The sequence below is a fragment of the Carassius carassius genome, chromosome 6 (genome assembly GCF_963082965.1).
Source record: "Carassius carassius chromosome 6, fCarCar2.1, whole genome shotgun sequence".
In the NCBI taxonomy this organism is placed as follows: domain Eukaryota; kingdom Metazoa; phylum Chordata; class Actinopteri; order Cypriniformes; family Cyprinidae; genus Carassius; species Carassius carassius.
The window spans coordinates 25493614-25520298 of NC_081760.1; the positions used below are offsets into that span (position 1 = coordinate 25493614).

Below are 26685 nucleotides of genomic sequence, written 5' to 3' on the forward strand. Positions count from 1 at the left end.
ACACTCAAAGAAGAACTCTTACATATTGAATGTAAAAATAAAATTAACTAAAAAAAAAACAAAAAACCTAATGATCTTTAAAATATGATAAGTTATTGAAGAGTTAATTTATGGAGCAATGCTTGTTACATTTGCAGATATTTAGAGTTTGCCACAAGCTAAAGCACAGATTCATTCTGTCTGAGAAGGTTCACTGTGGCCAAATCTGGTTCACAGATCTACTGACAGAAGCATGCTAAAATAACATTAATACTACGAAGCTCAAACCTAATCTCGAGAAAGGCAACAAGCAGCCTTGTTTGACCAAGTAAAATTAAGAGTCTTGGAGTCAAGGTATCTTCATTGAAGCTGTGGAGAGCTACATTTGGATGTTGAAATTTGAACTGAGGCTTTATATCTCAGAATCGTTCTGCCTCCTCAACTTGGGAAGAAGAGCACCATGGTGAGAGTTAGTATTGGCATGTCTTAATGAACGGGTGGTTTAAACCTCAGAGCTGTTCACATTGTGTCTCATGGGATCGCCTTTGTACGCTGTGCAGGACGAAGTGGAATAAGGTGGGTACCTTTTCTCTTTCCTCTTGCGTCGCATCAAGAGAACCACCAGAAATACAACCAGGCATACCAGCAGGATGAGCCCAGCCACCCCCAGCAATGTGGACATGCCAGTGGGAAGAGAAGAATCTGAACCAGGCCCCATACCCAGGCTCCCCTCCACCAGAGAGTGCTCCAGGTAGTTCTCACGACCCCATGGCTGACTCACCCGGAGTCTGTTTGAGCGATCCAGGGCAAGGTGCTGAATGTTGGTGCCTCGGTTATTCTCAGCACCAATCTCGAAAGCTTCTGGGTCAGGTTGTGCACGTCGGCTTCGGGATTTGGTGCCAGAGTCAGCAATGGTGGATATAGCGTGGTGGTACTCGAGGCTTCTTTTACCACGGCTGGCGTTCTCTCTAGAACGGAGTGCGTAGATGGCATGGATGAACCATTCACGGCCAGCAGCAACCTGATTATTCAAACATGAAAGAAGGTTCAAGTATCTGGTTTAAAATTGGGTTTTACTATGGTTCTAAAACATGGTGAAACTCTGACCTGGAAGAGGGGAGATGATGACAGGGTGAAACCATCAGATCCAGGTTGTCCGACCAAAGGCAAGGCTCCAGGGGTATCTAAAGCAAGACTGGCATCGAACTTGACATTTCCAAAGGTGGTGGCTTGAGTTTCTGGCTGAGCTTTGTCCTAAAGTTCAAAGACCAACAAGTTCATACATTCAATGAACACAAGACCGATATTTAATTAACATGCAGTGTAACATACACCTTTTCTATAATGAGCACGTTTTTATTTCTGAATCAAAATCTACATAAACTCAAAATATCAAGGTGATACAACTGTCCCGGTGCAGGAAAAGGCATTTTCATGGACAATCTTATACGTTATTGACATTTTGATCTTCTTCTATTCAGATAAATATCCACATGGATATACATTCATAATGAACATTTGTATGAAAGGTACAGTAATATATGAAGGGTAAGAGAAAAATAAACATACCAGGATCTTGAGTCTATAGAGCAAGGATGGAGCATCAGCCAGGCATCCATACTCTTTATTGGTAGGATTATACTTTGGCACGTAGCCGTCTGTGCCAGTACAAAGGAAAACCTTCTCTATGCTGCAGGAGAAAGAGTCGCCCAGGTTCTGCACTGGGTCCACCATCACACGACCATAGATGTTTGAATCTATAAGGGAACAGATCAGAATTAGGTTTCACACTCAATGCAGGGGCTAAATTTATAATAAATTCAACTGTTTTCTCCTAAACTAATATTTAAAGAATTATATTATATTGCTCTTGGAATCTTGTACCTTCCATGAAGGCAGTGTCTGTGCCCTCCCCAAAGTCCATGGAGCCATCAGACAGCCACAGCTCCTTCTTTGATAGCAGGAACATCTGTGTGTTCAGACTAAACTCTGCTGCTACAGAATCACTCACCTGAGAAACAGCATATATATATATATATAGTTGCATAAACAGGTCAATTCCTTATTCCAATTCCATGTCAATGAAAAAGCTGAAAGCAACCTGCTGGAAGCGGATGTCCATGTCAAAGGTGAGGGGCTCCCTCGGGTGACACACAGGGGGTATGCTGAACTCCCCGTTAGCTGAAGCAATGCATGGAATCAGCTTCACAGTATAGGTGCCGGAATAGTCCCTCACCTGCACACACATATGATCAGTTTACTTTTGTGATATTCATAAAATCTATAACCTATATTTATGAATACTATGCTTGACCATCTAAAAGAAACAAAAATAGGACTAAACTTACAGCAAAGTCAGAAACGTAGCTCCATTGCTGCATGGGCTGGTTGTAAGTGGGCTCAGTTCTGATCAGGGAGAGCGTGAATGTGAGTCCAGCATGGTCCACTGACATTACCATCGAGGACAAAGTGGTTCCTGAAGGCCAATACAAATCCCAAATATTTAAAGTATTTCTAATTGAATAACTTCAGAAATATATATATTAATCAGCATCCAGTTTATTTTAGTAGCTAACATTTTTCTAAGATAATATTTGACAATAATTGTCACTGATGAGGATGAATTCACATTCAGTTTGAAAGGAGTCTGGACACTCACGTGAAATGCATCAATGAGGTAATTTTTGTAAAAACTGTATTTCCAACAAGGCGCCACATGAGAAATAAATAGCAACAAGAGCGCCAAAACAAACACGTCATGTTTACATTTACAAACGGCCTGAGCTCAGACTCAGATTTTTAAAGACCTGCCAGTTGTCCATTTACTGCGTTTATAATTCCAAAATATGTTACAAACAGGCAATGATATTTATTACGAGCTGCAATACAATGCTTTTTGAACACTAAACATGCTCTGATAGTAACAAAACAAAACAAAAAAAGTGTAAACAAGGAAACATATACTGAGAAATGTTTTGGCCATCCACAGCACCAAATCTCAGAATGATTTCTATTCTAATTAAGAAGATTAAATAAAGTGAGAAGTAAGAATGGAGAAGTTTGTGACATGTAATGTCTCTGACAGTTACAGTAGAGGGCAGTAAAGGTCTGGACAGTGTCTGGCAGCATAATTGACAAGGAGAGCCTGTCAATAGGTATGAGTGTGTCTGTGCCCATGTCAGTTTATTTTAGGTTACCTGGGTGAGTCATGACAAACTGTCCCCTAAATCGAGCCTCAGTCTTGAAGTTGACAACAAGACGGCCTTCATCGTTTATTCTCATGCTGGTGGGATACATGGCACCTATAAAAATAACATCAGAGACTTTCTTTGGTTTATGTGTAGACAAAAACTGATATATACTGATAAATGTTTTAAAAGCTGCATTAATCTATATTCATGTCAATTTAAATACATTTTAGAATTTCTGATGCATCACTATACTTGTAGTCAAAGCTGTGCTTCCAGTACTTGTGGCAGTTTGGAATATCTATACTACCTTGCAGCTCAGCCTCTGGTGGGCTTCCAATACCATCTTGCCATAAGATGGCAGTGTCATACACAAAGGTGAGCCGCAGCTCAGACCGTAGGTCAAAATGTTGCCAGCCGCCAACCGCAACCGGAGAGTGGAAGACATAGGACACAAACAGAGGCACCCGCAGAGTTACATAGGACTGGACAAGATTCAGCACCTAAAGACACAGGAACAGAGGAAAACACATTAAAACATGTTTGTGTAAAGTGTCTTAATAATAAAAAATGATTTTTTGGGGAGTTAAGGATTTTCAGTCTCTATGAAAATGTTTATGATAAGAATTTGCATTTATCACTTTTTTTGTCTACAACCAAATGGAGTTCTTGTACTTTTTTATGTATAATTTGTTCAGACTGAACAATATATTATATATAATTACTTACATTTTAAAGTATATCAGAATAGAAATTTTAAAATGGATTTTACATTGAAATAACATTTCACAATATTACTCTTTTACTGAATTTTTGATTGGAAGAGACTTCTTTCAGAAGCATTAAAAAGGTATATCCATTTAAACAGTATCATGTGTACTATATATACAGAGAATTTGATAAATGTCTTTTTTTTTTTTTCTTTTTTATTGCATAGGCTCAGAATATTGATTGAACATAGTTTTGAGTGACACAGATTCTTGAAATCTTTACCTGTCCATCTGTGCCAATGGATCCCCCACAGTCATTCAGCAGCTCTGACATGTCGTAGTAGCTACTGAACTCCCACAGACAAGCCTCCTGGTTGAGATTGCGGTAAAATCGAAGGGAATTGGTGCTACGGATGGCCACGCTGTACTGGTACGGTAAAGTCTCGCCAATAATTTCGGGGTTCTTTGTGGCGTCAGTGATGAAACCATGTGCTGTCTGGATCTCGTTGAAATCCAAGAGGTTGGAGCAGCGATGGTTACCTACTCGTGTGCCATCGGGACTAAGGGTTAGCTCAAAGTTTGAAAGGGGACGTGTGGAGATAACGGGCAGCATGCCTGAAGAAAAACTGGAGATGAATACCCTGGAATTTTTTGACATTTTGATTGACATTTGCTTACTTAATAGTACACTGTTTATGATGGAGGTGGTCTCTTACCATCCATGTGTGGCATGGTGACAGTGAGTTTGGTCAAATTGGGGTAGTCAGGGTCATCCGGGCCGGTGTAACGGATTTTTGCAGAGAATGGTTCAGCACCCACTGTGCCAGGTATACGAGGCTGACACAGGCCTAAGGATGGCAGACAACTTGATTACTTTTGTGAACTGATTAATTTTCCTAGAATTTTCAGAAAACTTCAAAACAAACACACAAAACCCTGTGCTTCGTTGAATTTCACATTAATAATTCTTAAAGAATTGAGGAGCAGTCCAAATCATGGTGGCCAAAATAGCCTCACCCTCCTCTCGGCTGATGACCACAATGGGTGAACTGAGCTCCAGCCCAGCATCTCCATTGGCATTGAAGGCTCGGGCGGCACACTGTACGCGGGAACCAGCCTGGAAGTAGATGGAGTCCAAGGTGATGGACTTGGTGTTAGTGAAGAAGGTGTTGGTGTCCACTTCTCGCATGGGGCTGGTGACTCCATCCGGTCCACTAGGGGCACTAACCATCCAGCGGTACTGAGTCATTGTGTCATTGATGTTCTCCACCGAGCAAATGGAGCCAGTCTTGTCAAAGTCAAAGTATTTGGGGTTGCAGGCCTGATAGAACATAGACCCAAGAAAATATCACAATTATTGATGGGTTGTTTTGGTAATGGGTTATTTTTTTGAATAATGAGAGACTATAACTGTTAAATGGCAACATTTAATTATTGGTTCAATTACTTAATTTTGACCGGCCTTTATGTGATGAGGTCACTTTGCTTCCCAGGATGTCTTTTTATAGATTTCCACTTTCTGAAGCTTTTTTGTCTTTATACGGTAAATGTAAAAAAGAAAATGAAGAAGATAAAAATAAATAGATCTATGGCATTACTCACCGTAACGCACACAACAGGATAGCCGGTCGGAGGGTGGGGATTGTCCTTGGCCCTAATTGTATCATCATACAGCAACAATGACACCACCTGAGGCACTGCTGGGAATGTGACATCAGCCACACTATTCATCTCTTCGATGTACACAATAACCTTATTCATCTACAAAAATTAGGAGAGAAAAAGACAACTATTTAGACAACCTCATTTATCTCATATCTTAATGTCTCATTTTAGGAACGTCAGTATGTCAATCCTACAAGAACATAAGAAGCGGTAAAACGACTATCAACTCACTGTGAACCTTTTCCAAGTAAGCACTTGACATGATTATGAGAAAATGTTGGTCTTTGTAATTCAGAGGTCAGTTTCACAAAACATTCTTAAAAAGTTAAGAATATTTTGTATTTTTAAAAACAGTTCTAGACTTCTTTTTTCTAAAGATTTTTTTTTATTATTATTTATTATTATTTTTATTTTTTTTACAAAATATTGTTTTAAAGTTAGGATAATCTCTAAAATCTGAAATATAAGATGTTTAATTAATTTATTTGGTTGTTTCAAGTATTTAAGCATTACAACATTGACATATTACAATTACTAGAGATGTGCATGAGTACCCAGAAGTGACACTGATAATGTAAACAGAGTATAAATGAATGCAAGAGACCACCCCAGCTTGAGACAGACTCTTTAAAAAATAAGTCTTTAAAGTGAACAGGACATTAAAAAAACAAGATGGTGAATGCTAGACTCCTGCCAAGCCTGTCATGACAAAAATAGTGTGTATGCTTATTATGATTGTTGCTGTTATCTGCGGGCAATAATGATAATAATAATGATAATAATAATAATAAAAACTGTCTTTAAAGTATTTTTCAATGAGTTGATCAGCGAGACTTCTGCAACAATTGTCATACAGTGAAATAACACCAATTTACTTTGGAACATTCTTACAAACTTCTTAAAATTTATCTTAAAGAATTTTATAACTTCTTTATCAAGAAGATTTTACTATATCCAGCCCCAGGGCATTTCAATATAGTATTGAAAGGGTAATAGTATTCAACATAGTATTAAGTGCCAGTTCAATATAGTAGTGGTAATAGTCTAAGTAGTAGATCTCTGAACATATTTTAAATGTTCAGCAAGAGACTGAAAGTATGACATTAAGGTTTTGTCCAGGCCAGTTCAAGAGCTCTTCTCAGTATCATTTCCTGTCGTCTCTCAGACTCTCTCTAGCAACAAGATAGCAAAAAGTCCACCAAAATGGCTTTTGTACATGTTCAGTGGATAACTGTGTTTATAGGTCACTGTATCTATTGAGGCCCATTTACATCATACAGACTCCTCTGAAAGAGACTGGAGACAGCGTTTGGCTCCTGCTGACAGAGGCAGCTGCTACATGGCTATTTTAGCATGAGAATCACGTTAGCGTGTCTCTGTGCGAGTGTGCGATGTGGCGTCTCTGGGGGTATTTTTAGAGATGATGGTCTCTGACCTGTGTCTCAGCCACCATATACTCGTCAGGCTTCATGTGCACTGTGAAAGCCTCACGAATCTCTCTTTGTCCGTCATAGAGAACTTGGATCTCCACCACATGCTCTGTCTCACCCTCTTTAAACTCCACATCTGTAAGGACATACAGTACAAACAAAGATAACCATTATGCATATCTATGACTGTAATTGTGTCAATTCTCCACTCCTTTTGCAGCATGTTATTGATCATGGTAAAATTATTGGGTCTTCTTCTAACCTTGAGAAAGGGGATTGTAGTCCTCTCCTGATGTCGCAGAGCCATCCTTGGTGTGAATTCTCACCAAAGAGACCTTGGAGGTGTCGCCCTGACGCAGGACAGGAATCTTCACTACAGCAATCTCTCCAGGAAGTTGTGGCTCTCTAACACTGTATTTGATCTCAGCAAACCTGATGATGGACTCTGCGGTGAAAAATTAGTTTTGTTTGCTGTGAGAGAAGCTCATCAAGATCTTTATGCAGATGTTTGTCAAGAATGAAGAGAAAAAGAATACTTACTATCCTTATAGTCAGTGATGGTGACCAGAGCTTCTTTTTGTTCCCCTGCTGCAGCTCCATATGGTGATTTGGTCTTAGGTGCGCCCAAAACCAAGCGGAACTCCTCGTCCTCTTCATGGATCGTGTCATCCACTAAAGTCACTACACATGGCTTCTCGATCTCCCCTGTAAATGTGCAGATACACAAGATGAGCAAATCATGAGAGTGTAGATAGATAAAAGGTTGCTCGAGGAACAGGATGAATAAAGAAACAGACCTGGTAGGAACACGATGACAGACGCGTCAGTATTGGGTCGTTCATCATAGTCCATCATGACCTGGGCAGATCCCTGGCGAGTGTAACAGCGGACGGTGGACCTCTGACTGATGTCGCCATTGCGGTACACCATTGCCTTCACCTCTCCATCAGCCTCATCCACTTTGTACTCTGCCTCCCTAAACTGGACTTTGGGCACTGCAGAAATATTCAGCATTGATTAATCAAACAGTATCTCTCAACTAACATTTCTGTTTGGAATTTTGGATTGGCACTAATTTACATTTTATCTGCATTTTGAAGTCTTCTGAAACTGTCAAAAAAGGAGAGGTGTTTTTTTTTCTTCTTTACTCACGGTCTGTGACAGTGTCGTTTATGGTGATGACAGTTTTGCTAGGTTCTCCAAGGACTGCGTTCATGGGCATACGCATCACCAACTCAAATGTCTCTGGTCCCTCCAGCTCTGGCTGGCCAAGGTCATCGAGAACAGTCACACGAAAAGTTTGCATGGTCACACCTGGAGCAAAGTCCAAGTTACGGCTGATTCCCACATAATCTAGACCCGCTAGGTGGAAGAGAGAATGGGGAGGGGGGTAATCATATGCATGAAAATTTATATTATTACTATTATTTTATTTTTATTTTTTATATTTAAAAAATGTGATATCAGCTATTGTTGTTTTTGACAACTCTAACATTCTTTACCTTCTGCTGAAACAGGGTCACTCTTCCTGGAACGGACTGTGACGGTGGCTGTCTTTGAAAGGTCAGTTCCAGTTCTCCACACTTTCACCTCCACATAACCATCACTCTCATCCACCATGTATTCAGTCTCTCCAAAATAGAAAGATGGCTCTGTACCAAGGGGAAAGATCAGTCAACTTTCAATCAAATTTTTTTAATTCATTTTCTGTATCCTGTGCAATCTATTTGAATGTAAAGGAATTTTAGCATTCAGTAGTTTGTCAAGTTGACATAAACTCCATAAGTCATGATTCATGTCATCCAGCATGATTTCACAATGTGACAATGAAGAACATCTCATGCATCAATGAAAGCAAAAACATTTGAACTTTTGTCCAAAGTTCACAGGGTCAGAGTTTTGCCTTTGTAATTAATAAAAACATTTGAAATGAGATTTGAAATCCAAGTTTTTAATGAATTTCAGTCCCTGCAGTACCTTTAGCAACACAGAAGTCAGGATGTATCCTTTCCAGCAGCTAAAACAACATTTTAAGCCATTGTTTTCAGAATTGTTAGGTCGTGTTTCATCTTACACAGAGATGTTTTAACCCATTAGTGCTTCAGACAAAGATCTGGATCTGCCATCACCCCCATGACAGCACAGGAAACCTACCATCATTTCCAATGTCCTGTCTGAGTGATGAAACCAGACCATTGAGTCTACAAAATGCACTTGACTTAGTTTTTTTTTTTTTATGTTTGTGTATGTGTGTGTGTGTGTGAGAGAGTGCTTGTGAGGTCTGAGGGGCTTCCAGAGTGATATCAGCATAAGATCATGATAAATGACTGCAGACGGCAGAGGGCTTTCTAGGGTGGGGAAAGAGGCCATAAGTTTGAGGGGCCACACAAAGAAAAAGAGAGTAGTGACACCTCCATAGACAACAAGTCAAGTCAAAACAAAAAGATTCCAACTCTGGCTGGCATCCAGACCACAAGTCTATCCAACAGAGTCCCCATCCCCCCTGCAAATAGACACAAATATACTGCCGGGCCCTTCCAGACCCACCAAGACGCTGAACTACATTACGCACATTAATCTTCACTTCTTTCTTCTCAAAAATAAGGTTTAGGCATGTACACACATTATTTACACATAAATATTGTTTGGGGTAATTTGGCAAATTGTGGAGGATGAGACTGTTCGCAACTATTAAGGCCTTTCCACACTGAGAGCGATGACATGCTGGAGTAAAACAATACATTTCTAGGGATGCATAGTGAAACATTTTTCTACACATTAAGTATGAAAACAATTACATATGATTATGATGATATATTTTCTGTATGTGTTTTGTAAGCAGCTCATGGTATTTTTTATAACAATAAAGGATGTTTATGACCAATATTTGCAGTGTAGCATTATTAAAACAAAAAGTGCATGTATCTGCTTATTATTGATTCAAAATTAACTATAAATCACAATCGTAAGTTATTATAAGCACTCGATGCTGGTTTAAAGTGGGTAAGCAAACATATTTTCAAGTGTAGCTTGATGCTAATTTTACTTTTTATTATATTCTAGGATGTAGCCTATTCTTATCTGAGGAAAAATGCATTGTTAGTCAGCGCCACCTTGCATGCAGAAGACCAAAACATACCTTTCACGATCGGTATGAAAGCACTGTTATATATTAAGCAGGGCAACCATTTTCAACTGTGATAATAAGAAATACTATAGCACCAACTAGAAAAGATCATGTGACACGGAAGACTTTAAAATTCATTGAACTGGAAAACTGTTATTCTTAATTGAGTAAAATGATAAAAGGATTTATTTAGTTCTGGCCAACTCACCATCATCACTATCGGCCAAGATTACCACTTTGGCGCTGGGGAACTTGGCTCCCACTTGGCCACCCATAGGCATACTGAGGGACACGTTGAAGCTCTCCTCTTCCTCAAAGAGGGAGTCATCAATTATTATGATTCGACATAACTTCTCCCTCTCATCCTTATCAAAACGCAGAACACTGGTGTGGTCCTCTGGTCTCGTGATGTAGTCTGAATAGGAGAGCACAGTGCTGGGGGTGGTTCCGGTTGCACTGCCTGTATAGAAGGATTTAGTTTTTTAAGCAAACAGACTACAGTTTTAGAATATACATCAGAGGTACAGCTGAAGTAAGGCCATGTAAGGTGCTGTAAGTTGCAAAAGCCAATATTTGATTAATCCTATCATTAGATAATTGTATGATTAGAGTGATTTTCGTATTACTGAACAGAAAATAGTTCATGTTGTGATTAGGAAAGTAGGATCCATAGATCTCACCTTGTTGTGTACAACAAATAACCATTAGTTCTTGGCTGACATCTCCTGATCTGTGTACTGGGACTAATATTTCTCCTACATCCTCTTCTATACGATATTCGGCTTGAGGGAAGAACACTGTGGACTCTGAAAAGAGACACATTCCCAAGCTTAAAGGTGAACATATAAGATATGTTTATTTAATATTAATTTAAGCTTAGGAAGCCAACAGTATGCAGAAAAGTAAATTTTTGCTTGTTGAACATTTGATTTCAAAACCACTGGCATTAATAGGGAGTTGGTCCTCCCAAAAAGCTTCCACTCTTCTGAGAAGACTTTACATATTCCATTGTGGTGCACACACTCTGATAATAATATGTGTTTTACAGTACATAAACAAAGTAGGAAGTCATGAAGCATGGCAATAATTACCATCACCAGGATCTACAATCTCCACGGTGGCTATATCAGGGTATTCAAGAACAGTCATCACTGGCTGTGAAAGCTGGATTTCAAACATCTCTGAAGTCTCAAACTCTTTGTCGGTGAATATCTTCACCCTCCAGATGGCGGATGTTTGGCCAGGGTTGAACTGGACCTGTTTCTGAGCTTTGCCACGGAAGTCTTTGTCCTGTTTTGCTGTACCATCTTTGGTGGAAATGCCTTTAAAAAAAAACACTTATTACACCTTATAACTCAAAATGAGTGAACAGTTTATGGTATCTGCTGACTAAAACGGTGAAAGGCTGTGGAAAAATATAAGACATTGTAAGTCACAGTTAAAGGGCCGATAAAGTTTTTGACTCGTAACTGGGTAAATGAATGACTTTGATAAGTACTAACTGACAAATGATGTCTCTCCCAAGTATCCCCGGCGTTTGAGGGTGACCTCCAGAAACTTTGCATCCTCATCCACAATGTAGTATTCCCTTTCTAGAGAGATCCAGGCCCAATTCAGACGGAACGGCTGTGGTTTCAGTTTGTTGCCCCCTTTTCAAATAGAGAAAAGCACAATGAATGTAAAGATGCACAATGAAAAAAGACAAAATGTGTATTTGAGCACCTTGAAAACACACAGTTTGCAAACGAGTTCAGTGCAACTCGATCCTTAGTCCTGCTTGTGGATGTCCTGGGGTGGTTTCGTTTTCTATTCACATTCTCCACCATTTTTTGTCTTTCCCTCATTACTACTGTAAAATCAATACTCAACATTTCATGTTCACACTGCCTTCTTTTTTACTACTTTTGTTAGAAGATGAATGAGGTTCAACAGGAATGAGTCCAACAAGGTGTCAGGTTAATGCCGAAAACCCATACCATGATTGTGTGAAGAAGGCAGTTGTGGAATATTGTGGTTGGAGCAGATTAACACAGAAGATGGAGAGTTGAAAGAGAAACGGCAGTAAAAACCAGTCTGAGCTTTTGTCTCCAAGACTTAAATAATGTGCTACACCTATGTACTGTATGTGCCATCTCCATATTCCAACTGAAGGCTAATATTCAAGTTGACATAAACAAAATAGATATTGTACTGATATTTTAAACTTTTCTTTCTTTTTAATAGGTAGAGCTATAGAAATCTATTCTAAATTTCAGCATTATTCCAGCACATTTTCATCAAATAATACACACCTCAGTGACTAATTTATGAAAAGTTTATGAGAAGTTATGTTGTGAAATTGATTTATAGTAATCAATAAAACAGCATTATTATGTGCTCCATCAGCCGCCTTCTTTACCACCCTCCTCTTACTATAGGAAAGTGCTCAGCTTGACAAGACAACATTGGCCTTAACCAAGCTCATGTGTCTGATAGCTCTGTCTAAATATATAGAACTCATTTATCATTTTTATCTTTGCACTAGATTACTGAAGAGTCATTAAACAAGCTTATTGACATAGAAGGTGTGAGGGAGCCTCATACAAATTAGATGTTTTATCTCTTGTTAAGCTTTCAGAGGAGTGTGAATACTGTGGTGCATTAAAAATGCACCAACTAAGATCTAGCTGTATAGCATAGAACATTAACAAGTATTAAGTATTATCAAGTATTATCGGAAGAGCACTTCGCAAAACACTTCGACCAAGGTGCAGTAATATCATCACTCCTGAAAACACCTCATGTTGGTTGTATTGATGGAAGTTACAGGGAGAGGGTGAGGGGGAGTTTTCAGGAGTGATGACATTACTACGCCGAGGTCGAAGTGCTGCTAAGTGCTCTTCCGCCATACATTATAATTAGAATTTTTTATCCACTTAGAAAATCACCACGTTTTATTTTGTGTCACCATATTTACTCGTGTAACTACTCATGTAACCTTCTTTAAATAGGGAAAAGATGGACGTGTTTGGTAGCTTCTAAATTCATCGGTGTTTGGATCCTAAGGAATGAATGGTGCTAAGCTAAACACTAGCATAGTGATGCCATGCGCTACAGCAATTGAGTGCACGCACTGAGTCGGGAGAGGTATGTATCAACTCGTCTAAGCTGACGGAAGAACATAGTGGAATATGGAAAAATGGTGGTGTTTTCCTTTAAAATCAAGCTGATTTATTAAACATCCCACAGTGTCAGAGTGCGAAGAAAATTAAGCACGTTTCAAAGGCTTAATGGAAGGTGAACTTTATCATACCTTAACCAAGTGCCTCTTTCTTCAGGAGACAATTCTCCCAGGCATACTGCCCAGTTTGAGTATGAACTGATTTTGAGCTTAGAGAGGCTGTATTAGAGGATTATCAAATTGATAACATGCAGACTGAAGGCTCTCTTTCAGTTAAGAATACAGCAGTCACCTGTGAGATGCTGGGGGCTTAAGACATTTCTCTGGCCCTGGATAAGGGCAATTCGTTGGCAAGATGATGAAAAATAGTTTCACTTGCAATGGAGACAATGTCCCTCTATTCTATCAATTCTGCACACAGAAATAATGTATCATGGTTATTCTATAGGAAAATGTGAATAAATGTTACTAAGTACTGTAGGAACAATTAAACACTAATCATTAAAAAAATAATCATTAAGCAATAATCACAAGCAATAATCACAATAGCATGTTAATCAGCAATGAAGAGTATAAATTAATAATATAATTATTTGAATTTGTAAGATGATTATAATAGGCTACATAATGGATTTTATAATTTATAATTATATATATATATATATATATATATATATATATATATATATATATATATATATATATATAATCTAATCATTAATCAGAAAGTAATTATGAAAAGGAATGTGGTATATTATAAAATTGGTTAAATGTGCATTAGACATTAAATAATATCTTTAGAGTTGATGTTCACTTTGACAGCCCTAAAAAGCTAGTTGGTAAAATCTTCATTAGATTTTCCAAATGTTTGTCAAACAATTACATTTTCTTCGCTGAATTGCACTGTATATTGCTAATACACATAGTGACCTGCCTCTACTGGGTTTCAGAACAGACCTTTTAAAACCCCTTTATAAACATGCAATCTAAACAGACCCATTTGCAACTTATGTTTTGATCCACCATCACTAATGTACTCCCATTTCCAGAGGGAATTTAGCCATCAGAGTTTCACTGTCACCTGGGGAAATTTTCTAAACGGTTTTATTGCTATGTTTGGAAGGCAGGTGCTGTTTAACAGTGACTGTGGAGGCCACCGCAGTTTTCTGACTGTGCACTTTTTCTTCTCTTTCTCACTCCATTTCTTAGTGGTTTTCAGATTCCAAGAGTGGGATCTGACAGCTGTATCCTCACTCCCCGCATATGTCCCCTCCCTTGTTCTCCCCTTTTGTCAGCTTTTATCTGTGCTTGGGAGCAACAACTGAGGCAGACAGCAGGCACTGTCTGGGTGGCCCAAACCCACTGTCATGGCTTTTTTCTGCTTTTTTCTACACTCCAGGGGAATTTGTGTCTACAATGAACAAACAACACAAAAGTGTCTCCCTTGAAAGCAGAATGTTTTCTCATGAGTGTTTCAGATTGTTTTCTCACAATGTTGTTTTTAGTTCACTATAAGTCATGAGAATTGGAACCGTGCAATAGCAGTTTTGTGGTGTAAAAGTATTTAATTTAAGGGTTTATGTTGTAAGCTGGAGCAGCAGTAAAGCCCAGTAAGTATCAGCATCACTGAATGGTGCTAATTAATTGAATGGGTTCAGGCATCACAGAGGGTTGTCTGAAGTTCTGGAGGTATTTTTTGATATAGTCTCTGGTTTAAAGGAATTTATTAGGTCCACCAAATTATGTAACAAAATGGTTTTGGCTTGTAGAAAGATGTATGTGCTATATGTAACAACTATTTGGAAAGTCTAGAGTTAATAATTCTGATTGATCTTCACCTCAGTGCCACTGGTCAATAGATGTATAGAGCCTCAGTCATGGGATGGAATGCTGCTCAACATTTACTTCCAGGGGCATATTATAAGACTAAACTGGCCTACTACATCCATATCCCTTTATACTTATTAGGGCCATGTTAGGTATCCCAAACATGCAAAATGTATGACCATGCTTCAGATTAGACCCCATCTGATTTCATGAGGCAGCATGAAGTCATATTTAAATATGGGTCACATCTTTCTGACCTGAGAAGCTTTGGCCATTTCCTCTGCATCTAATAATGGCGTCTCTGAAGCACCTAGCTCGGAAGTCTATGTTAGGAGCCTCAGCTAAATCCAGGCATTCCACATAGGGAATATTTGACAACTGGATACTAGCAGGTACTGTACTTGTCCATGTGAAATCTGCAAAAGCCAGGCACCTAATCCCCAAACTGCAGGGACAGGGTGATGAATTATGGCATGGTAGACCAGCCACGACCCTTTTGACACCAGTCACAAGTTGTCTGTGGCAGGCAGAGGACGAGAGACCAAGAGAAAGTACTCTTTGGTGGGAAAGGCACCATAGGGTGATCTCAAGGCTCAGATCACAAGAAAAAGTCTGCCATCTGTGAGAGATAAGAAAAAACTCAGAACCATACATCATATCCTCTAGCAAATATGAGAGTTGCAAGGAGAACATAGTTCAATGGAGATGTGGCTCCAGTGTTTAGTGTGGTTGTGGCAGCCACCGACACCAAAGAGCAGTAAATATTTTTGGTGTTTACATGTCTGACACACAGATTAGGTGCAGATATCTGTGATAAATAAGAAACCACATAACTTGAAAAAGACTTTGTAGACCAGATATTGTGCATGAAAGGCCTCCTTAGAATTTGGCAAGCAGAGCACCTATGATGCCCCAAATGCTCACTAGGTTTTGGAACAGAGCTTGTTCCCTACAGTAGCTTTTTACCAAATACTCATGTTTGATTATCTTGAGTAATTGTTGGTAGAATCCCAACCCAACCTAGCAGTATAATCTTCTCCATCTTCTACAGCTTATAGGATGAACTAGGCAAGGGGAAGCCCCAGGATTTTCAGCATATCATATAATGGCTTTGAGTTTCAGCCAGGCATAGAGAGACCTTTGAAAGGAGATCTAGCAGTCTGCTCCTTGACACACAAATCCCTTTCTGTAATGACTTCAACACTTGGGTCAGAGTAGCTGGTGCCACAAATCTCAGAGGAAATGCATTCCACCATCTAACAAATTATCATATTCCATTGCTTTGGATATGAGTTATGTCCGTAATACAAACAGTATAATTTCTGTTATGAAACCTAAGCTTGTACTTTATAGAAGTATATTTTATGTGAACACTGACAGCAAATGGAAGTTAAACTATCAAGTTTGCTTAGAATAAGAACGTGCAGTATATATATATATATATATATATATATATATATATAAATTAGATTATTGGCAACTTGACAATAAATAATTATACAAAGCTTGGTGAATTAAGTGTATTTGCTCATTTGAAACTTACAGGCAGTTTCAAATTTATTTTGATCTTATACTTACAAAGCAAGTACATGGTAGGGCTTGTTTAAATATTAGATATAAGCTATAGATATATAAGCTAGATATAGATATATTAGATATATAAGCTTGACTTAAAATGATTTATGGGAATCCAAATTAAGTCCTTTGTGGTTCAACTTAGCAAATTTGGTGAAAATGTAACATACAGTATGTGAAGTTTAAATAAATCAAGCCAAATGACCTGTGTAGGTATGTTATGCAACAGCAAGTGATTATAATATAGTGATATAATTTTCATATTATGGCTAGCATTCTGCTGGTATACATAACAGGAATTCCCTCTTCACACCTCATCTTCACACCTTCTGACCTTAGAAACTCTAATCTATACATGGAAGTGAGTATTAGTGAATAGCCTGCAAGCTAGTGTGCCTTTCTATAGCTCAGATTATTTTTCTTAGTTTGTGTGCAAACATGCTTAACCCCCTTAATGTTCTTACTGCAGTCTGAGAAATCTTAAAGCCTTTAAATGTAAACAAGCTTAATGTACTTGATAATCAGGATTATTAATTTGTATAAACAAACTGATAAACTCCATATGCCCTCCATGAAAAATGTTACATCTGTTATGGTTTGCAGAGAATTTATAAAATTAGTTTTTTCTTTCTTTCTTTCTTTCTTTCTTTGCTATTAAAAATAACTGGGTAAAAAATAACATTTTGGGTAATTTGGAAAAAATAACATTTTGGATTTTGAAATCACTATTACATGTACTTCTCAATGAATTGACAGGTCGTGAAAAAGTTTATTTATTTCAGTAATTCAACTCAAACTGTGAAACTCATGTATTAAAAAAATTAAATGCACACAGACTGAAGTAGTTTAAGTCTTTGGTTCTTTTCATTGTGATGATTTAAGCTCACATTTCACAAAAACCCACCAAATCACAATCTCAACAAATTAGAATAGTTCATAAGACCAACAACAAAATTTTTTTTTGTAAATTGTTGGCCTTCTGGAAACTATGTTAATCTACTGTACATGTACTCGATACTTGGTAGGGTCTCCTTTTGCTTTAAGTACTGCCTCAATTCAGTGATCAGTTTGTGGCACTGCTGTGGTGGTATGGAAGCCCAGGTTTCTTATACAGTGGCCTTCAGCTCATCTGCATTATTTGGTCTCCTTTTTCTCATTTTCCTCTTGACAATCCCCCATAGATTCTTTCTGGGGTTCAGGTCTGGTTAGTTTGCTAGCCAGTCAAGCACACCAACACCATGGTCATTTAACCATTTTTGGTGCTTTTGGCAGTGTGGGCAGGTGCCAAATCCTGCTGGGAAATGAAGTCATTATCTACAAAAGCTGGTCAGCAGAAGGAAGCATGAAGTGCTCCAAGATTTCTTGGTAAACGGGTGCAGTGACTTTGGTTTCCAAAACCCACAATGGACAAACACCAGCAGATGACATGATACCCCAAATCATCACAGACTTAACACTGGACCCTTATGAAACAAAAATATATTGCAGTATATTGGAAAATATCATGTAATATATTAGGCATATATTCTTATATATATTTATTTTTTCCAATATATTGCAATATATTGGAAGGGGCAATCATTTGTATATTTTGCAATATATTATATAATATATGTATCATCAATATATTATTAAATGTATTCAAATATATAAAATATTAGAAAAAAAAGGGGAAAATAATATATTACAATATATTTTAAGAAATATATTGGTAAATATATTTTCCTTTCGTAAGGGGACTTTCAACTTGGGCTATGACCTTCTCCACCCTTCCTCCAGACTTCCAAATGAAATACAAAAATTGCTCTCATCTGAAAAGAGGACTTTGGACCACTGGGCAACAGTCCAGTTCTTCTTCTGCTTAGCCCAGGTAAGATGCTTCAGGAGCAGCTTAACAAGAGGAATACGACAACTGTATCCAAATTCCTTGACACGTCTGTGTGTGGTGGCTCTTGATGCCTTGACTCCAGCCTCAGTCCATTCCTTGTGAAGTTCACTCAAATTCTTGAATCTATTTTGCGTGACAATCCTCATAAGGCTGCGGTTCTCTCAGTTGGTTGTGCATCTTTTTCTTCCACACTTTTTCCTTCCACTCAACTTTCTTTTAACATGCTTGGATACAGCACACTGTGAACAGTCAGCTTCTTTGGCAATTAATGTTTGTGGCTTACCATCCTTGTGAAGGGTGTCAATGATTATCTTCTGGACAACTGTCAGATCAGCAGTCTTCCCCATGATTGTGTAGCCTAGCGAACCAAACTGAGAGACCATTTTAAAGGCAGGTGTTTTGAGTTGATTAGCTGATTGGCATGTCACCATATTCTAATTTGTTGAGTGAATTGGTGGGTTTTTGTTAAATGTGAGCCAAATCATCACAATTAAAAGAACCAAAGACTTAAACTACTTCAGTCTGTGTGCACTGAATTTATTTAATACCAGAGTTTCACAATTTGAGTTGAATTACTGAAATAAATGAACTTTCTATCTTTCTGACATTCTAATTTATTGAGAGGCACCTGCATTTATTTAGAGCTTTAGGTAATCTGTGACCCCACACATAAAGATTGTAAATTCAGTCTTAACAAAAGGTGAGAGTTACTTTGAGAAATGTATATGTAAATACTCCTCCAACTTAATTATATGCATTAACTATAGGCTATATGAATCTTAGATATCACAGTGTCAGTCTGAGGTTTGAAAAATTTACTAAAAAATTATTACTGTTTGGAGAATACTGTTTGTAAGTACCGGATTCTTTTGGGACTACGTCTGAATGTTATTGTTTCTATCATCTTGGCTAGGTCTCTGAAAATATGTATCTTTCTTTGCTCTTATAACAGTGACTGCACCCAGCTGAAATGTTGCCAAAGAGATGCAGTGCCAGCCCTAGTGCAAGCTCCAGTTCCTACACAGTTAAAGTGCCATCAGTTCAACTACTAACAAGCAACTACTGTGTGCACCTTTTTAAGTTTATAATTAAGGATTTCATACAGATACACAACCTTGTTTGTGCTGATCAAATGAATTAACATTGGCAGTGAATTCAAATATAAGTAAAAATGATTCCTGGATTAAAAACTACAGACTTGCTTAAGGTCACTGGGAAATGCATAGACATTCATTTAAGAAAATTATGAACCTCACTTCAAATTAGCCAGATGTTATTATTTACTGACCACCAAAGATCTATCAACTTGTCCAGGCTCATCCAAGTTTAAAATATTTTTTTGTTTAGTCATTGTTTCCTTTTTCATGTCTGAATGCATGTTTGTGTGTGCCATGACAAGGTGGCATACAGTATGATTTTCAAACCAGACACTTAAACTCAGAAAGTGTTGGCATTTTTACCAGATAAAATTAAGAAGCACTGAAGCATCAAACATTGGTTAATACTGACTCTGATAAAGAAATACACTGCTAATTATAAACCAACCTAGAATAGTCCCCTTCAGCAAAATTTATTTAAATGAACAACTGAGAGCTTCTGAATTCCTACAGTAGCTTTAGTGACATATGACACTTCCAGTTAATGAGGGGGCAAGGAAGATACATTCTTACCATTGTCTTCTACTGCGAAGTAGAATATGTCACTTGTGGCATTGGACCCGTCAAGAAGCGCATAGCAAATCTTCATGTCATCAATATCAGCTAATATGGAGAAAAGATAGAGTATGAGAAGTTGGAGATTAATAAATCTTAAATAACAGTGACAGGTTTTGCATAGTATATTTCAGAAACAAAAAGGTAAACTAGAATGACTTACCCTGTGAAAATGACATGATGCTATCATTGCCCAAAGCAGAATTCATGATAAAGCCATGAAGAGGAGTCTCAGTTACAACATACTTAAGCACTTTGTTTGGGCTTTCTCTGTCCTCTGCCTTTAGAGCTTTGCTGGTAATCAAAAATCCAAGGTGCCCAGTATGAAGGACCCTAAGTGTGGGTGCTGCTTTATTTACAACGATTTGAGGCGCCTCATTGTCCACTGTGGTGATGTGAATAGTCATAACCTGAGGCTTACGAGTTTCATATACAGTATCAGGGAAAACATAAAATTCACTGTGAGTCCCATCAGTAACTGTAAAAGAAAAGCTGTCTTCATTTGTCTCTGTGCCATCATGCCTATAAGTTATAAGGTTTTCATTTAGGTCCTGCTTGGCAAATGATGCAATGACTTGTGTTCCATTGAACAAAAGCTGACCGTGAACTGGCACTTGAGTCACTACAAATCTCAACAGGTTGTCTGGAGTGTCACGGTCCTCTACTGTCAATTCAAAGGGTGTTATCAGCTTGGTTTCTCCCTCCCCCAACACCAACTTGTTAATTGTCAAGACTGGCTTCTTGTTGTCGACATCTGTAATGGATACACGGAAGGTGCGGAAGACAGGGTTGTAGCCATCTGTCACCTCAAACTCAAAGCTGTCCATCTTCACTTCATCATCAGATGTATGGATATAGTAGATCTTGTTGCCAGCTAGTTGCAGCTGAGTGAAGGTTGAGATGGGCACCCCTGGGAGATCAGTACTTTCAAGATGGCCCCTGCTAGGAGCACGAGTGATGCTGAAACTTAGATATTCATCTGGACTGTTGATGTCACTTGTACTGAGAAGGTCTGTGGTCAAGGTGACCTTACCTCCCTCTTTGAGGGTCACACCCTTGTTGATAACATCAGGGAAGACCATGTCCATGCTGCCAATATTAATGTAGAAGTAGCGATCAATAAGGGGATTGATTCCATCAGTTACATCAAACTTTAGCAGGTCACGGACACCCTCCTGGCCTGTGTGAACATACTGAATCAACTGTTTGTCAAGTTCATCTTGAGTGAAATTCATTCCAATGCTAATGTTGCCAATGACAAGTCCATGTTTGGTAATTCTCTGAAGATAGCCTTGGCCAGGGCCGTAGCGGATAATGTAAGTAAGTTCTTTGTCTTCAGAATCTAGATCTGTGGCCTTCAGCACTCTGTTACTTATTACTTTTGTTTCTCCAATTTCTACTTCCAGGCCATCATTGATGGCCATTCTTGGAGTTTCATCATCAACAGGAATGACCATTATAATGACCTTCTCCTCAACAGTGTGCTTCCCATCAGTGAGTCGAATTTCAAAACTGTCTTCCTTGGTTTCAGAGTCATCATGCTCATAAACAATATTGGAAGTCTCCTTGATTTGCTCTAATGTAAATTTTACCACTGGAACTGTTCCAGTGCTCAACTGCTGAACTATGTTTCCATGTTTTGGGTGTTTAAGTATTTCAAAAATTAATTCATTATTTGGGATGTCTGCATCAGCAGCATTCAGAATAGGAGCATCAATAACCAAGCTCATCCCCTCCATGACAAAAAACTCATGAATGAAAATATCTGGCTTTTCATCATTGGCTGGGATGATGACAATGGGGAAAATGTGCCTTTCTGAAAAGTTAATGCCATCAGAGCAGCAGAAAGTGAATCTGTCCTCCACTGGCTCCACACCCTTGTGAATGCTTTGGACATAATATATGTGACCTAGACCAAGATCTTTAATGGTAAATGCAGTGATGGCAGTGCCTGTTCTGGATTTTTCAGAGCCAGGAGCTGGGGAGATGTTCTCCACATAGCCAGATGTGGACTGAACAATAATAGTACACAAGATATCATCATTATCAGTGTCAATGTCCTCAGATTGAATGTGCTCTAATGTGATAACATTTTTCTCACCCTCAACTACTACAAACTGGCTGCCCACACTAACTACAGGTGGGATGCTGTCTACAGGGAGAATGCTGACATAGACACGGACCCCTTGGACTTTGTTGCCACCAACAACCCATTCATCTGACATGTCAGATATGGTAAGATTGAAGGAGTCGTGCTCTTTAATGGGACCAATTTCACCACTAGTGTGAACATAGACAACCACACCATTAATTATGTCTTGCTGGGTGAAGCGCTCAGCTGGAGCTCCATTCACCACTATTTCTCCTAGCCTAGGAGGCTCCTCAACTATGAAAGTCAGCATGAGGTCATCTGTGTCTTCGTCATGACCCTGGATAACATTACTGGTGATTTCTGTTACGCCATTCTCGAGTACATCAATTGACGCCCCTAACAAACCGGCCGGTAACATAATTTTTGGAGTTTCATCATCGACTGGCTTGATGCTGATCTTGACAGCAATGGGGACTTCATGGAACCCATCACTAATGTCCAGCTTAATGACATCATGAAGTGATTCTTCACCACTGTGGATGTAGGCAAGTCGGCTGTTTTCAATGTCCTCCAATACAAATGTTTGGCCATTAGACATGTCAATTCCTAAATATTGCAGCTGCCCGAACCTGGGAATCTGTGTCACTGTAAATGTAATGTTCTCATCCTCAGTGTCCTGATCAGAGGCATCCAGTTCTTTTTTGGTTATTATATAAGTATTTCGCTCCAGAACTGTGAAACCAGTGTTAGTAATTACAGGGGGTTTGTTGTCGACAGGCTGTAAAAAGATTGTAAACAGTCCATCAACTGAATTACTAGCAGTGTCCTCCACGCTGAATGTAAACTGGACCACTTTGGGAGTAATACCAAGCTCTTGGTCAGGGGGTTTGTAGGCCACTTTATGGTGGTTGACCTGAGCTTGCGTAAACTCACTGATTGTGATGTCAGGGCTATCAGTCAGCACAATGGCACCAAGAGGAACAGGGTTGTTTTCATCTGTGTCAGAAGCAGGTTTGATGATGGTGTACTTAAGATCCCTGTCATCACAGTCCAGATCTGTGTAACGTAGATATTTTTTCTTTAAAAATGTCAACTCGTATTCTTTGACTTCCATGTGTAATGTGGTGCCAGGGTAAAGTTCTGGAGGGATGTCATCCACTGGATGTATTTTAATGGTGAATGTGTGCTCTCCTGATTGATTTGGTGGGTCATTGTCATCCTGGACTCTGAAGACAAACTGGTCAATCACAGTTGTGGTACTATGAGGTCCTTTATGACGATAGAACAGCTTCCCGTCCAGGATATCCTGCTGAAACCATTCTGTCACCACCTGTTCAAACATCTCATCTGTGGCACTAAATTTCCACGCAGATGGATCCAGAGGAGGCTCCACCTGCTTGAGGAGTAGCTCACCGATGTATGAGTATGGCTCTTCTAGTATGAATTTAATTGTAGAATCCTCTGAGTCAATGTCAGTGGCACTCAGGATAAAAGGGGAGATTTGCATCACTTCATTCTTGAAAAGCACAATACCAGTGTTTGCATTTATAATGGGAGGTTCATCATCAGTGGGGGCAATTGTGATGGGGAATAAAAACTCTACTTCATTACTGCCATCAGTCATTCTGAATATAATATTGTCACTGTATGTGTCACTTCCATCATGCTGGTACACAACAATGCCAGCATCTAGATCAGCTGGTGTGAAAAATTTTCTTTGAGACCCTATCACTGTCAGCCCTCCATGTTTTAAGCCATCAACTACTGTAATCTTCACTTCATCGAGATTATCCTCATCGCTGATCTCTAAATTTTGTAAGCTGGATAGTAGTCTTGATTGACCCTCAAAAAGCAGTTGTCCTATATTTTTGGTTACCACTGGAGCTAAAGTGTTCATTGGCTTCACAACAATCATGAAAGCAAAAGGATCAGAAACAGCACCATCATTGTCAACTATTTCAAATTCAATCTGGAAAATTCTTTCTACATCTGAATCCTCAGAGGGAGGCTTGTATGCAATCTTCAGGTCTTTAATATCTCTCTGATGGAAAGATGTGATTGGCTGGTTTTGATAATCTGTGCTGATTAAATAGCCCTGCTGGTAGCCCAGTGGAGATGTTATGTTAAAAATTAATTCATCAGAATCTGATTCAATATCCTCAGCTGCCAGCATATCTGAAGTAATGGCTGTCATCACAAATTGGTCAATCTCCATCATCATCATAGATATAAAGCTAGGCTTTGGTGATGTATTTTCAGTACCCTCTTTGATTCTAACCATTATCTGGAAATGTTCCTGTTGAATAGTATTTCCGTCATTATCTTGTACTTCCACTAGCATTGGAATATAGTCTCTGTTAGGAGAGTTGGTGGTTGCTGTGTGTTGATACTGAATTCCCTTCTTGACAAAATCATCACAATTAATCATCTGGCCATTAACAGAGTTATCAGTAAGACTACCATACCTGGGAAGTTTGCCTGCACCAACCAGTGTGGTCACCTTACATGTAGTGACACCATCTTCAAATGCAAACTCCAAAGTTTTCTTGTCAATTGGGTTGCTTAGCCCATTTAGCTTGTCCACAACCAGAGGCATGTTACGAGTGAGAATCTCCAGCTGCTGAAAGACCACTTCTACTTCAAGAATGAAAGGAACCACCACTGTGTCTGTGTGGGAATCATACCTCAGTTGTAGTTTTATGTGGTCTTTGCTTGGGCTCCGGGAACCAAAGTGAGTATATTTGACCTCTTCTGTTCCAAAAGTGCAGGTGAATTTCTTGGGTGTAAGCATTCCAGGTCTTTGGGCCAGTGGGTCATTGTCCAAAACTGTAATGTGACAGCGGTCTCCTGCATGCACTTCAGTCACAAGGTCATTGATAGGGTCCAGATAAACAGAGCGTCCAAAGGGAACTCTTATCCTATTGTTGGCTACCAATATTGTTTCAGCAGTAGGTCCAGGTTGGTGCCTATGATGGAAAGACGCATCAAAAGGATCTGCATCCACTTTAGATAGATAACATCCTAATGAAATCAATATAAACAGGCACTTCATAGTTGTTCCTGCTGCACCCAGCCTTCCTCTTTGCAGACAACCAGCCATATTTTTTATAGCTAGCTGCACTGCATGAACTTGCAAAAATAGATGAACTGCAGTGTCCACGCAAGATTTGATTCCCTTGATTTCACAAAGCTTGGTTTTGATCACACTGCTACTTTTCCCCCTCTCTCTGTCCTTACACACATCACAAGTGCAGCTAACCTACTGAAGCATTGCAGGTAATACTTAACAAAGGAGATAGTGACAGCACAAGGCTCCACCCTCAGTCCAACCTCTCCCACGGCTAATTTAAGGCAGCACAAGGCAGCCCCCCAAAGTGTTGGATTCACTCTAACCCTTCCTCTCTTTTTCTCCTTTCTTACCCACTGAAGGCAGTGAAGTTCATATTAAGACCAGTAAGGAAATAATTTTGCTATAGAAATAAAAAAAAGGAATAAAACATATAAACCAAGATAAGACTGTTGTGAAATTCTGAAGTCCTTATTGATGGTGCCACTGATTTGTGATATGTGTGACAAATGCTTTAAGGAATATGTAGTTGCCCAGGATTTTTATTTTACATTTTTTTCATGGTTTAAGAAAAATGGTCAGGACATCTGATGTTCAACATTTCTTCTTCAAAAGTATTAATTTAGTTTACCTTACCAGAATAACTATAGATATGGCTGAATAGTAGAAACAGCGCCTTCTGTTGGAGTGAAAAAAAAAGAAAAGAAAAAAAAACTAAATCTGCTAAAAATATTAATAAAAAAATTAAATGTAATATGTTTCCATACTTGATTTAAACGTTTGTATAAAAAATAAATAAGATTGGTGTCCTTTCTGGAAAAAAATATATTCTGAAAGTATATATTTTATTTTATTTAGTTTTTATACAATTTCGATTTTGTATATTGTTAATGTGTGTGTGTATGTTTGTCTGTGTATAGAGGTTAAATAAATTATAATTAATTGATATGGTACTTTTGGTATTTTATCTTATAACACTTTACAGACTTTTTGTTTTCAATGTCAATGCATTCATGCTGTGTTTGAATGAAATTGTGTGTCTATTAAGTTATTCATGTGCTTGTAACTTGTGGGGTCATTTCATGGAGCAGTTGAAAAGTCAAGCAACACAATACACATTCCAGTTGGTTAAACAGGTGGACAGAGGATCCTATACTGTAGTAAAATAATAAAACAAGGGTTGCACCCTGAATTGTTAAGAACTCTTGAACTCAAAGAATGTTAATTTACTTTTACTTCCACTTATAAAGCATTAATGTAAATAA

At 38.6% G+C, this 26685-nt stretch overlaps 1 protein-coding gene across 1 annotated transcript; it reads right to left on the reverse strand.

The window, feature by feature from the left end:
• Positions 1–93: 93 nt before the first annotated feature.
• On the reverse strand, positions 94–25577 carry LOC132142539 (FRAS1-related extracellular matrix protein 2-like). The gene is made up of 24 exons (XM_059552490.1): positions 20425–25577; positions 20220–20309; positions 11602–11748; positions 11191–11421; positions 10780–10905; positions 10308–10559; positions 8475–8624; positions 8125–8334; positions 7770–7967; positions 7513–7677; positions 7235–7417; positions 6978–7108; positions 5480–5638; positions 4895–5198; positions 4594–4725; positions 4161–4492; positions 3478–3670; positions 3177–3281; positions 2328–2455; positions 2081–2215; positions 1864–1990; positions 1549–1736; positions 1087–1233; positions 94–1000 (listed from the first exon to the last, which is right to left on the reverse strand). The coding sequence occupies exons 1-24, from the start codon at positions 25451–25453 to the stop codon at positions 482–484; spliced, it is 9381 nt and encodes a 3126-aa protein (XP_059408473.1). The 5' UTR covers positions 25454–25577; the 3' UTR covers positions 94–481.
• Between the last annotated feature and the right edge of the window lie 1108 nt (positions 25578–26685).

What these genes read in the sequence shown, in the direction of transcription:
- LOC132142539 (XM_059552490.1), bottom strand. Translation starts at nt 25,453, where the DNA reads ATGGCTGGTTGTCTGCAAAGAGGAAGGCTGGGTGCAGCAGGAACAACT. An exon ending in CTTGGCCGATAGTGATGATG is followed by an intron (nt 8,625 to 10,307) that starts GTGAGTTGGCCA and finishes CCCTTGGTACAG; the next exon opens with AGCCATCTTTCTATTTTGGA. An exon ending in ATATGGTGGCTGAGACACAG is followed by an intron (nt 5,639 to 6,977) that starts GTCAGAGACCAT and finishes TAATTTTTGTAG; the next exon opens with ATGAATAAGGTTATTGTGTA.